The sequence below is a fragment of the Cyrtonyx montezumae genome, unplaced genomic scaffold (genome assembly GCF_038088225.1).
Source record: "Cyrtonyx montezumae isolate F1298 unplaced genomic scaffold, pur_monq_1.0 scaffold_7, whole genome shotgun sequence".
Lineage (NCBI taxonomy): Eukaryota > Metazoa > Chordata > Aves > Galliformes > Odontophoridae > Cyrtonyx > Cyrtonyx montezumae.
In genome coordinates this window covers 30,246,550-30,260,905 of record NW_027072078.1, presented here as the reverse complement: position 1 = coordinate 30,260,905, position 14,356 = coordinate 30,246,550, and the positions used below count along the sequence as shown (strand labels likewise).

The window sequence follows — 14,356 nt, the reverse complement described above, 5'->3', positions numbered from 1 at the left end:
AAGATTGCTGACATGTGTCATCACCAAGTTTTAATAGCAAAACTGAAAACAAATTGAGAGTTATGGCAGGAAGTGCTACAGAAGCTGCCACAAACACAGTCACCTGAGCAGACAGGAGCTCCTGCCCATAAAGCGCCCATGCAAGGGCTGCATGCACACAGACAACTCCGTGTGTCCCCCACATGTTTCCCCATCTCTCACCAGCCCTGCAGGGATACAGCACTCCTCTTATTAAAAAAAAAAAAAAAAAAAAAAAAAGAGCATGAAAAACTTACAGCATACCCAGTAGCATGAGCAGTATGGGCACAGGCCTACGGGGTATGGAGCACAAGCTTTATGGGCAGCAACTGAGGAAACTGGGATTGCTAGCAACTAAGGCAGCTTCTCCAGAGGTAATTCCACTTACAGCAGGTGCTGCTCATGCAAATGAAAAAGAAAACAACAGAGAAGAATTCAGAAAGCTACACCAGGGATGTAGGAGATATCACAAACTCCAGATCCTTTCACCCAGTCACATTTTAGTTTTAAAATACCCACATCATCTTATGGCTCCTATTTCTAAGAATAAAGCTGAATAAAATGATCAATGGGTTTTCCCTCTACTTTCCATAGAAAAGAAAAGCAAAGAGCTTGTCTAAACTTTGCTTCCTTCCTTAATGAAACTCTTATTGATTTTTCATCCTAGTGAATCATTGCCTCGGAGCAATTTCTTTTAGCTGCAGTTTCTCACATTTAATATGTATGTATGCTTAAGGAAAAAAATATCAATAGGGTCTCCAGACAAAAATTATAAGGGCTTTACAAGAAAGTTATGAAACTGTACACCAAACATTGACCAATATCGTTCAAAAAAAAAAAGTCCAGACTTATTCATGACATTGTCACCAGTCCCATGTAACACCCTGTGTCACCTTAGGCTTCAGGACAACTGAAGTCAGATGCTTATATTGATAAAAAAAGTAAAAAACACAAAGCACTACCACAATAAAAATTCATTCAGATACCTGGGAGGCTTTCCACATGCTGACAGCCTCCCTAAGCAAGCAGACTAGAGTGCACATGCATGTGTCCAAAGGACTTCTAACCCACTATGGGCCCACTAAACCAGGCCAGGATTAAAAACAGTCCATCAGCAACAAACTGACAGCTTCAATTGTACCAGTGCCAAAGACATAAAAAGAAACAAATCTCCATTAACTTATTCTTAAGCAATTAATTTAATTTAGTAGTTAAAATAATTTAATTTAGTAGTTAAATCTTAATTTAATTTAGTAGTTGGGTAGAGATAGTGATAGGAGGATGGTTGGACTAGATGATCTTATAGGTCCTTTCCAACCTTATGAACTTATGAACTTATTTTATAGTTATACTCCTAACTTACACTTAGTCATAATCTCCCAGTTGCTTCCATCTCTGCTTACATGGGAGAAAACTAAGTGTTATGGACTTTTTAATTGCCATTCATGGGAAATATGTTAATTTTGTTAATTAGTGAAGGAATTTATGGACCAATGGCGAGCATACAGGACACAGTAATTCAACTAACAAATTTGCATCTAAGAAAAGGAGATACCCTTACACTTTAAAGTCTGCATTTCACATTGTGATTAATGCTATCTAAATGGCACCATTCACATTTAGAAAGCATTGGTTAAAATTGGTCCCACAAGACCTGGAAACAACAATGTCACCCCAAGTATCCAGGCTTTTGACTAGGGAAAAAAAATAAAATAAACAATCCATGAAAAGTGTAAATTTTACAGGAAAAATTGAATGAAGACTTTCATCTTATCAACCACTCACCCAGAGTCCTTCTTCTCCTTGAGAGGTGAAGCAAGAAGAAAGCTTGATGAAATTTTCCCTTTTCCATTTTCTCATGTGCCTTTGTTCAAAGTCACTAATTTACCAGTGACTTTAAATCATTGTCCGAATGGGTCCTTACCCACTTCACAAATGACTCAAGGAATGAATCAAGTAGTGTTAACTAGCTCATATCAACTAAAACCCACTGGCAATGGTATTTACTAGACATCAGCACATGTGGCTGAGACCAAAGCAGTGGAGAAGAGAAACATTCCTTAGTCATGGGGATCAGACCAAGAAGGAAATACTTATGTTCTACATACTCCAGCACACAAGAACAACACGCTCATGTGCTGAAGTGTGAGAAAAGATAAGGAAATATTTTAACCATCACAAAAGCTAAAATAGCAAGATTACGAAAACATTTATAAAATCCTACATGATGCAAACATGAAAAGATTGCTTAGTGGCAAGATAACTGAGTAATGCAACCTTTCAAAGCAACAACAAAAAGCAATTAGACAATGCCCAGAATTGAAAATGATCGATTATTACTACCGATATTGGAACTGAAGTTGACTGTAAGGCTTTTCATGTAATTGCTTTTATTGAATGCTTCATAGCTTTATTTGGAAATATATTCAGAATGCTACAAGTTCACAATTTCTTCAGTTTCTGATACACTAAGATGCACAGACACAGTTCTGAACTATTTATCCCAAAGATAACACGCTAAACAGTGTAGTGTAAGGTTAATTTGACCTTTCAGTTAAGGTCTACGAGGAATAATGTAGTAGATTTGAGTTCCAGCAACTTCACATCCTCTACACCTGCTCACCACTTTATTCCATAAACTTGTATCAAAATGCCTTAAATCTGATTTGGGGCCCTGTGTGCTATAATAATTAAATCATTCTGATGACTCTAGAAACTGGCTTATCTATTTAAAGAAAAAAAAAAACAAAGACAAGAAAAATCACAGTGAAAAAGAGTAACTACTTAAAAATCCAAGTTCATAAAAATGATAAAATATTTGAGGGCAAAGAAGGAATCTTCTTGCTGTTTTTTTCACTTCTGCTTATATTCTCAAAACAGCCTTCAATATCTAAATGAAACTTACAGAATTACATTTTTCTACCCGCTTTAAGCCTCTCTGATCTGTTATCCCCTGGTGTCACTCACCCACACACTCTGCTTTTTGAAGAGAAACCTAGCAAAGGTCAGCAGTCAATTAGCCATCAAGCCCCAAGAAGAGAGTGAAAACTGTGGGCAGCTCAATCTCCCATTACTAAACCAAGTAACACACTGGAAAGCTCATAACAAAAAGCATATAATAGTTTATATCATTAGGGACATACGTACAATGTTACCTTTAAAGCTTTAAGTATGAAAAATATCAAAGAAAGTGTGTAATACCAAGCTTTATCAGCAATTGCATGCGTATATTGACTTAACCACGACATGCTCACTTATCTACAAAGCAAAACTTGGTTTTAAGTAAGGTACTTTGCAAGACCCTCAGGGCACAGTAACATTACTGTCATCATTTACGTCAACTTCCCCATCTCTCATTTCATTCTCCCTCTTTTCAAAAGATTGTCTTGTCAAAACATTGCAGTAAGTTTCTATTTCTGCTACTACAAGGGTGCACTTGCTTATACACAGTTATACACAGAGGATCTATAAATACACAAAAAAATAACGTATAAACATACACACATGTATGCACTAGCACATAAGCAGTATACTTAACGTATGGCCTGTCACTTTCATTTCAGTGCCATGGGTACAAGGACATACTCAGCTTTCAGTACTGGATTAGTTGAACTGAAAACATCGAAAGCTCATGTGTAAATTCTTTTTAACACAGGTTTTTTAAAACTTGACGTAAGCACCATCATACACACACATTTTAGGAAGAAAACATCTGAAAAGTTCCCAGTGCTTTATCACTACAGCCTCTTCTTACCCCTTGTCTGTGACATGACTCAGATTCTGTACTTACTAAGCAACCACTTCAACAACGCGCAGCTAATACACGCATTAGAGTCTAATAAAGGTACAGAAACACTGCTGCTGTATATAGCATCTTAGCATCTCCACTGCTAATCTCAGTAAATTTTCAACAACTAGAAACAAGTGCTTATTTTGCTGAAAAGCAGCTGGGTGATACAAAGCAGTTCAACTAATGGGTCAAAAGCTCTTAAAAATGTACAGGGTTTATTTTTGTCTTCTGCAGCTTCCAACTTGTGAAGTTTATGGTTATAAATGTCACACCATGGAAAAGTAAAACATGCTTCACACATTGGAGGATATTTTTAAACTACTGATATTTGAAGGTCTTTGGGTGTCAGGGGTGATGGAATAAACCCCAAAGAACACAAATCAGTGAAAAAGTTCAAATGACAGAGCAATAAAAAAAAGCAGGACTGCTGTAGCCCTGTATTTAATCACGTGGTCAGCACCATCAGCTATACTTTACACTTGTATTGACCTATCCTGTAGGTCAAGGACCTAATAAAGACTTACTGAATTATCTATTCGACAAGCTGAATTTTTTATTATTATTTCTATAAGTATGTTGAACACTTGATTCTTTAATTTTTCAGTAAGTTATAAGCTGTGAACTATTGCTGCAAATAGCACAAAGGAAGACTGTTAGACTTACTGTTGATTCCACCAGGGAATCTGAATCGTTTTGTCACCACTTGGTTCTGCCCAGGGGATAAGCACCATGTTGCTCATGCTGTGCTGACACCAGCCCCTTCCCAGGCACTGGAAGTCCTACAGCACTGCCTCACAGAGAGGCACAAAAAGCTTTGAACACAGGATACTGTGGAACACAGCAAGAAGAGAAATGTACATCAGCAAGTGGGCAAAAGCAAGCAGCAAATACATGGGCTAGATAAATAATGTGGTTTGGCTGGTCCCTTCCTCAGGAGCAGCTGGCTACCATGCCGTGAGAGCAGCAGCAATGCAGGCTCAGTGTTGGAGGCGTTCGCCCGCTCCTCTTTGAACATATGCCCTTTCAAGTGAAATTAATCAATCTCTTTATCACTCCTGCAGCATCTGGAGCCATAATCATTACCCAACTGCTGAGAAAGAAATGAAACCACTAATCGCACGGGGAGTAGGGTTCGCTGATCAGAGCACCAAAGTTTTTAAGTTCTAATTTGAAAAGCGATTTTTCACTGCTAGCCTTCCAGGACATGCCACACGTAAACATCTGCAACTGCCCGCTACGTATCCTCCAGCACACAGAAACCAATATATTTACAACTGCTATAATGAGGTTTTCACATACTTCTCCAAATTCAGCGGCATAACCCCTAAATCACTGCTATACTCAGAGGTGACGTGAGATGCAGTGAACAACAAACTCCAAAAGGTATCCAGAAGAAGGAAGCGTAGAAGCCTACAGAGCAGGGGATGTCAGGCAGCACTCTCAGCAGGAAAGGCCAGACACTGCCTCTGGACTCACACACTGTGCCCCAACCGACCCCAGCAGGAATTTTCTGAGCACGCTGAAGCCAATATATTTGAGATACCATTAAGACATTTCAACCTAACTATCAACAGCTGATGGGAGATTAGAACAAGCCATGTGAATGCTGTCTCAACAATCTGGATTACAACAAAACATCTCTCACCCCTTCTAATTTTCCCACCTCATCTTTCTGACTCAACGTTTCTCACATTTGTCTTTATTACATTTATTTTCTCTGTAAAAAAATAACATTGATGGCAGCAGGACTATTCCCATATGTATCAGACAAAAAAATCTAGGGAGTTACAGGCACAAGTGGGCAAACTGGCCTTGTGCCCTTGGAAATAGCCTGCTGTAGTAGAGATCCTTAAGCAGGTGATAGAGACCTCAGGGTTTCTACCGCGACTTAGGTGACGTTCACCCACTAAATATTGAGTTAGCTCAGTTAAATGGCTAGGTAAAACTCTTACTGCAACTTAGAATTGCTTAAAACTTTAAAAAATAAAAAATAAAAGACAAGCACACCATGGGGTTCTGAACCCTGGCAGCAGAATAACTAAGCTTAGCACCCCATTGAAACAAGCTGAAAATGAGAGCAGCCATTTTCAATGTTCCACCTATATGTAACAACAGAAATCTTTCCAACAGCTGCATTCAATTAAAAAAATATTAACCCCAAGGAAAAACTACAAAAACATCTCCATCTGTTTTTCTTGCCACTCACTGTGCTTCTTTTGTGAGTGAAATATGTACAACAATACAATCCAACAAAGTTGAATGAAAAATACTACAATTCTGATAATAAGCTATCCTTCTGCTTCTAAATGAACAATTTAAAAGGAACCACTTTTGCAGATTTTCCCCTGTGACCCACAGCTCTGTTCCCATAGTAACTACTGAGGAAAGGAAGGGATAAGACGTCTAACTTATACTTTTCCCAATACCAACAAAAAACAGGAAAAAAGCACCTTATTCTCAAAATCTATTATTCTCGGGAAGGGAAGAAGGACATTAAAAGATTAGTGTGAATCTCCTGTGTAATCTAGTTTAAACCACCACCTACTGCACATTTGATTTTGGTTAGACAAAGACAGTTGAAGCATGTAGTTTCCACATAAAAAAAACACTACCAAAATATGAGGGTCGCTCCAAAAGTAATGCCTCCTATTTTAGGATGTTGGCTCATGACATCAGAGGCAGATGATGGTGGTATGGCAGTAGAGGTTGAACACTTCCACCAATACTCCAGGACATTTTGTTGCCACGTGACCATATCACCAGCAGAGGGGCAGTGACCAAAGGTCTGCCACTGAACTCCTCCGTGCATAACTAAAATTCACTGATACTTGCTGAACTTTGATGGAGACCATACTGAGGATGTGAGCACAGTGAGGGGTGGGTGGTAGGCTTCAGCAGTGGCATCATAGATGTGAAAGACAACTTGTGTTCCAAAGGGCTGTGCACAGCTGTCACATCACAAAATGAGAGTGCCCCCATCAGCTCATCTGCACAAATCATTGGATTACAACCAGGGAACCACATACAGAGCTGAGTACCAGCTTCATTACATTTGAAACAACATTGGCAGCACTGGAATATCACAATGTTTGCAACAGGCAGGTCACACAAGAACACAAAGAACACTGCATACAAGTTTGTCAGGATCTACTGAACCAATGTAAGGCTAAGTGACAGTTGCTGGATCACATCATTACCAGTGATGAGACATGGTGTCAGCACAACATGCTGGACTTAAAACAACAGTCCATAAGTGGTGATACATGAATTCCCCACAGAAGAAAAAGTTTTAGACACAGCTCTCAGCGGGTAAAGTGACATGCACTGTCTTTTGGTATAATAAAGAGGCAATTCTTATGGATTTCCTGGAATCTAGACCAGGAACTCTAGCTTAGTCAGTGTCATGATGTAGCAGTCAAAGGGTTGAACATCCACAGTCAGGTCAGCAAAGGAAACCACCTTTCTCTTGCAACATTATAACACCAGGCCCCATGCCAGTTTGAAGACCATGGAGCACCATTGCCAGTTTTATCCCTACCACAACCACTATACACTCCACGTTTAGCATCTTCTGACTTCCACCTGTTCGGGTCAGTGAAGGACAGACAGCATGGACAACATTTTTCCAGCAACGATACCATCACAGCAGCTGTGAAACAATCTGCACCAACAGAGGTGACCCACTTTTACAAGCATGGCATGCAGGTTCCTGTTCATCACTGGTGAAAATGCAGAGCTATTGGTGGTAAATACATTGAAAGTTTTTTTTAGCTGAGGATTTTCACTGTCAGTGCTGTTGTGCTCTTTGTATCTGTTGTAACTTCCATGCACACCAATAGGAGAAATTACTTTCTGAGTGACCTATGCAGTTTGGCATGCTTGACCATCAGAAAGTTACCAGGCACATGCTGTAAAAGCTTACATTAGAACCCAGCAAGCACAGCTGTCCATCTGGGTTGCTGCACAGTGCTCATCTCAAGGAGCAGCTAACACACTGACGATTTTCTCTACAAGTACGAAGTGTTAATTTTAACAGATGTTTCAGTTTCAGTTTAATTCCTCCCTACCTCAACTTCTTAATTTGACTGAAACTTCACACTTCCCATATTGCTTGGGGTGTGCATTTCTCTAGAATTACAGAAGTGAGAGACTCTTTTGCTAAGCAGTGCCACCAGGAACACTTTGCTGGTGGCTGACTCCCTGCAGATGAGCTTCTAGCATAGATCATCTTCAGGTGAGATCCAGCTCCTCTCAGGGACTTTGTCCAGTTCTCTGGAAAACACACCAGTATTTACTGCCTGAAGATGCAAGGACTGCAACAGTTCTGAAATGTGTCATCCACATAAATATTTATATCATCATTGCAAAGGTTATAGAGGAAGGCAATAAGATGCACCTCCATAGCCCCAAGACTAGCTGGATTCAGCTGCTGAAGAAATGCTGAGAACACCACTGAAATAAGGGTGAGGGAACGTAGCAATGAAATCTAGATGTGCATAGAAGAGATAAGTAAAAATATGAATAAGAAAAAGAATAATGAGGACATAAATCTAAATACTTAGCAGTATGAAAATACTGCAATCCTTTTTAAGGAAATACACCATTAGTTCTGAGGCTATCCTTAAAGCTGCTGAAGTATCAGTGACAGGGATCAGCCAGCATATTACATTTTGCTGTAAGGTTGTTTTGCAAAATTTTGCTTATTTACAAAGTTTCAGCTATCGTCGACTTCAGAATACTTTACACTCCTAATTAAAACTGCAAAATGTCAGTGGGTGAAGTCTCACCTGAGAATTGATATAATTCTAAGCAAAATGTTTAGTAAAGATTAGTTTGACAAACCAGCTCAAAGAGGATATGACTAAAAGCATGAGTCCAGAATGGCTTGGTATCTTTAATTTGCAAATGCATTAGGAGTAACTATCATAAGATTATAATTTAAGTAACCCTTCTATCTCAAGTACAAAGGTATAAACTGATCATGAATAAAGTTAAGGGTAAAATTAATAAAGCATATAATTTTAGGGCAGTTTTTCAGTTACCCAATTTATGCGACAAGCTGACTACTTTCAGAATTGAGCCCAATATAACTATTGCTGCTGTTGAGATAACGTGATTGTAATCTATAACAAAGGAGGACTGCTTCTGTCCTAAACTGTGTGGATAGCCAAGAACTTCAGAATCTTTCAAGATTTGGTTAAACTGAGGCTATACTTCCAATTCTTCCACAGGGAAGAAAAAAATGCCATTTACAGTAGTGCTATCTTTTAATCTCTTTTCAGTAGCTTTAAGATCCACTGTCCTTTGAAGATACGGACTCCCTTTAACATTTTGTGCATGTAGGTAAAAGTTTGTCTTTTAACATGCAAGGTCAAAGGCACTTCCAAACCAGCACTTGGCATTCTTGAAATTAAGATCTTGAGAAAGGGTATTTTATGGCAGCATTATCTGAGAACAGAGAACAAAAGATCCTTTTCATCTCAGTCCTAAGTGGCTCACCCACCTCCACGGAGTTCAAAGGTTCCTCCACATTAGAAGATCATTCTCTGAAAAGTTCATTTCATATCTTTCCCATTAAGGATTGCTTCAGAAGAAAGTCTAATGATCAAAACCCATTTGGCTAGCCCTATTTTTAGAAGCACTTTCAGATATAGGTAATAACTCTCAAGTGTAGAAAGTCTTTTGTGCTCACCTGGGGCAATACAGCATGCAGCTCCCCACACCTATCTCCCAGAAGCCCACAAACACCAAAAGATTAATGGTTTCTTCCTCAGGTGAAATCTCTCCGCTACGATCACTACAAACTCATTTCCCAGTCTGATGTCTCACTTTCAGTGCTCTCCCATTCATAACAGGGAGCATGTCCCTGCTGGGCTGAATCCCCATTGGGATTCATTCTGCAGAGATAATTATTCATGGGGAAGCCACTGGGACATATCTGGGTTTCTAATAGTCCTCTTCCTCTTTCCATAGTACACAGAGTATTATTTCCCTTTTTACCTTAATTAGAGAACTTTTCCCCTAAAAATCTGAACACTATCATCCTACAAATGCATTTCTATTAACATTTCAGGGGAAGCAACACATCTACCATAACCGATGCATGAGTTTATGAAGGAAATGAAGACACTGGTAGTGATGGTGAGTCTGCAAGCTGCCAACACAGGAGCTGCAGGCATCTCTGACAACAGAATTTTGAAATCCTAATCATCAGCCCCGTGAGGCACCTGAATTATTCTAGACTAAACTTAGATGTTACAGCTCATTTGTGGATCAGCACCAACAGAAGCAACGTTGTGGATTCACATGCATGGCAATATTCCATCCAGAGTTTTAAAAGCTTCAGTGATCTCCATCAAGACAAACACTTTTACATTACATCAATTCCAGACATTTTAGGACCAATACAAGAGTTGAATAAAATTATCATCGTGAAATATGCTAATTGCTAATTTGGTATCCCATTAAACAATATTAATTTACAGGGATTTAAATCCAATTAAGTTTTCTCAAGATTATATCAATAAAACTGCTTTGTTAGTTAACAAGCATCAGGAAATTAATCGCTATTTAAGGTAGTTGAGTAATATAATTGGTATAATTATTGCTTTCATGGTTAGGCTGGCGGTCACAAAATCAGTACCTTGAAACCAAGAGACACAGTGCAGAGATATTTAGATATATAATAATATCATCTCTAGAAAACAAAAGCTAAAAATAAAGGGTTTTAAGACAGGCCATAAAGAAGGAAAATGCACACTACCAAGTTGCTAAACTTTAAAATATACCGAGCCTGAGTTTTTAGTTTTGCTTTTCATACGTGCTGTGATTTCAATACAATTGCTTTTACCTATACCAAGACTATCAACCCCAGCATGAAAATGTATGAGTCTTCATTAGAGTCAGCCAAGGACTTAGGTGGAAAAAAAAAAAAGACAGGTTTATAAACTTCAGCTCTAATACAACATCTTTTTCCTTTTCTTTTTTTTTTTTTTTTTTTGAATATAGCACACAAATTCATATTCCTGGGGAAAAAGCTTTCAGTACCATGATCTCTACTACCTGTAAAATAACTTGCCATGCTTGCTAAAGACAACTCAAGATTCTGAAATGAAACAGTTAATCTCTTTTCCCCTTTTGGATTACTCATTAGAACCTTTCATTAAAAAAGGACAGCAGCTGCAGGTTTGCTTGCTATCAGAAAGAATCTCCTCAGTTTTGACATTAAAATTACTCAGTTTTAGGTGCGCTGGGCTGTGCTTTTATTTTGCTTCATTTTTAAAATACTGGCACACAAGCCCTCAAACTAGAGCATTATTTTTTTTTCTATTATATACACCACAGATCTCATCAGGCCAAGAACTTGATTGTCTAAATCACAGGGTTCTTTTATTAGTAATATCCTGTAATAGGCTTTGTTAACCTCTCTGACTCTGGATCCAGTCCATTAAAGGCACTCTCTTAACATTCCCAAAACACTTCCTTAAAATTGCTGAAAGAAAAATAGATCTTTACAATTAACTCTATCTAGGGGAAAAGAAAAAAACCCAAGTACAAAAATAGACCACCACACTGTATGTACATGACATAAACACATATTTTCATTCTGAAAACATTTCACACAAAGAAGTGTTCTACCTTCTAACCATTCATAACGACAGAAAGCACAGCAAAGTACCAATAGGATTTAAGTTTTACAAATTTACTCTGATGATCTCCAATATTTCTGCTTCCCCGTAGGACCATGATAACCAACATAATTTTCTTGTAAATCTGCAACACTTACCACAAGCTCAAAGTCCATGCAAACTTGTGCCATTGCTGTTGGCAGTTTTATCCACTGTTGTCTCAGTCTTTAAAGCAACAAGAACACTTTATTTTCAGCTGGAACCATCAGCACAAATTAGATGTTTTATGACTTACAGCACACACCTTTAAATGCTGATGGTATAATATACTTCAGAAGTGAAGTAAAACTGCACGAAGAGTCTAACATGTCTTATGAAAACAACTCTGCCTTTCAAAGTTTGTTCAGAAATCACGTATATAACACAGAACCGGAGGAAGACTGCTCATAGTGTGTTACTTCCCCTCCATTTTACATGGAAGACAGCAGGAAAAAAATTATTCAGAAACAGAATGAGATTGTACTCAACCAGTTCTTAATCAGTGGCCATGAAAGCTTCCTTTGATCCAACCAGAAGAACAAGATCTATCCTAGAATAACTGCTTCACTATGCAGCTAGTTCTCTTAGCTTATGTAGTACTTTAATTTATAACATAACAATTAAAAATACCTTTCCAAAACAAAGGAGAAAATTACCTCCCCATCAAGTTTAACTGCTCTGTTGCTCAGTCAATAAAAGGCCAAATCTCAAAAGCATCCTGGGCTCTGAAGCCCCAGGTTTAGTTACGTATATCTGATGGATATTTCCTTTGACTAAATATTTATTGAATTTGCCAGTGTTTCCATTTCATTGAACATTCTTTGTTGCTTTGTCACGCTACAAAACAATGCGTCACGCTTAGTTTTATGCATTTATATCATACTATCTCTCATTTGCCTTCTCCCTGTCACCTAATCGCAATTATCAATGTGTTCACAAAGCTTTCCAAAGGTCCCACGTGCCTGATTCTGAGCACTGTAGCACTGTGTATATCTGGTCTGACTTATAGAGCTAATTCCCTACATCTGCCAACAAATGTTAGTTCTGAATAGATGAACCAAAAACTTTTGCTCTAGCTCATTCTGAAAGACACTGATGTGCCTTTTTCATTCTAAAAGCAAACAAATTAATAAATATTTCAAAGGAAGCACAATAGGATGATGCTATCAGTATCAAGCAAAAATACCAAGCATTAAAGAGTCCAGAATTGTACTCTAGAGTCCCTGTGGTGCATAACTGCAACCAATTACTATTATGAAACAGTGATTACCTTCCCAAAGCTATTTCTCAGTTACAAAAATGTGGGGGGGGGGGGGAATAAAAACATTATCAGGCACTTTAAATTTCTTACCAATCTAAAATAGCATGGAAAAAGGGGCACTCCTTTCTCAAACTCAGGAAATACCCAGTAGATATACCAACTCATCTCCTTCCTACCTGTTTTCCAGACAAACTGGTGACCTCTCCTGGCTTCCAGATCAGCTGCTTGCAACATCAAGAAAACAAAAAAAACAAAAGACTTCCCCAGGCTCTGCCATGTCCAACGAGGAGAAACCCAGTTCTGTTGCAGAAGCATAATTCAGATAATTCAGTCTCTTGTCTTCTTCAGTCCTAAAATTAACAAATAAGAAAAAAAGTTGCTAAATGTTCTTCAGAATTTAAGAAATTCGCCAATACAAATAAATGGCAAGAAATCTGGTCACAGTCTGATGCTACAGACTCCACATCCTATGTTTTAAGGTCACTGACAAGTGAAACACCAGACCTGAAATTGTTTTAGCTTCACATCATGTATTAACACAAGAGACACAAAGTAACATGCAAAACCTAACCCTAATGCAGGGAAGAGAGACACTGCTTATCACTACCTGACGGACCAGCCTGGAAGGGAAAGCTGACATTACTTGAGCATTTCTCAGCAATTTGGGCTTTGCATTTGAGACCCTGATCTTCCAGCTCCAGAGCAACACTCAGATACTCCAGATGTCTTCCTGATGAAGCTCTTTATCACTTCAGGTGAACAGAAGAGCCACATCACAACTGAGACAGGAACATACTAAGTCCTGTAGCTGGAGCGATTTCACATTGTGTAATTCATTAAAATAATAACTTTACAACAACAGAAGCTAGGGAGAATGTCTCTGGCAGAGTCTCTGAATCTTGTACAAAGCAAAAGCCCAACTTCTAAATGCCTGCTTCAGTGACCATCCAAATAGCTCACGTACACTGATAAAGCTCCAAAGCATGAGAGAATAAATGAGGCACACAAATCCCACAACTTTTGATTCAATGTTCGGCATTCCTCTCAAGCTGCAAGACCACCAACTAGGTATTTATTTAGGCAGATATTTTGTTTTGCACAACTTTCGAGGTATTCTGCATTAATCCATGTTCAAATGGGAATAGTTCTGACACTCCAATAAATGCTGGCACATGCCACATGAAATAAGAGCAAGGTTCCAGTGTTACATCCATTTTTTCTTATGTAACACTTTTTCTATTTATATCATGCTTAAATTCTTAATTTATTTTTCCCTGTAATTGATTTATCCTACACTTAACAGGTAAAAATGTCACATCAGTATCGGAGAAAGCAGAGAGATAACACCTGTCTTCAAGACTGGTCTTCACTACCATAATCTTTGTGATTTTCATTAAAATTATCGGTTTTTAGAAGTTTAGTCCAGAAAATTCCATTACATTTCTAACCTTTTGAAAAGCAACATTGTCATAATGCACAATACACATCGTTGTTCTTGATAAGAAACTAAAGATAAACCCAAATATAGTACATTCTGAATAGACTGTCATTTCAAGCTGCATTTACATTACTTTGAAACAGTTTCTATCATGATAAATTCATGCAATTAAATATAATCAA

At 38.2% G+C, this 14,356-nt stretch overlaps 1 protein-coding gene across 1 annotated transcript in view; it reads right to left on the bottom strand.

Annotated features, from left to right (window-relative positions):
• The window catches only part of THSD7B (thrombospondin type 1 domain containing 7B), a 243,907-nt gene extending 230,856 nt beyond the window's left edge, over window positions 1-13,051 (bottom strand). Inside the window, exon 1 of the mRNA XM_065750321.1 lies at window positions 12,913-13,051. Within this exon, the coding sequence (XP_065606393.1) occupies window positions 12,913-13,051 (139 nt within the window). The remainder of the gene's footprint in view (window positions 1-12,912) is intronic.
• Window positions 13,052-14,356: the final 1,305 nt, after the last annotated feature.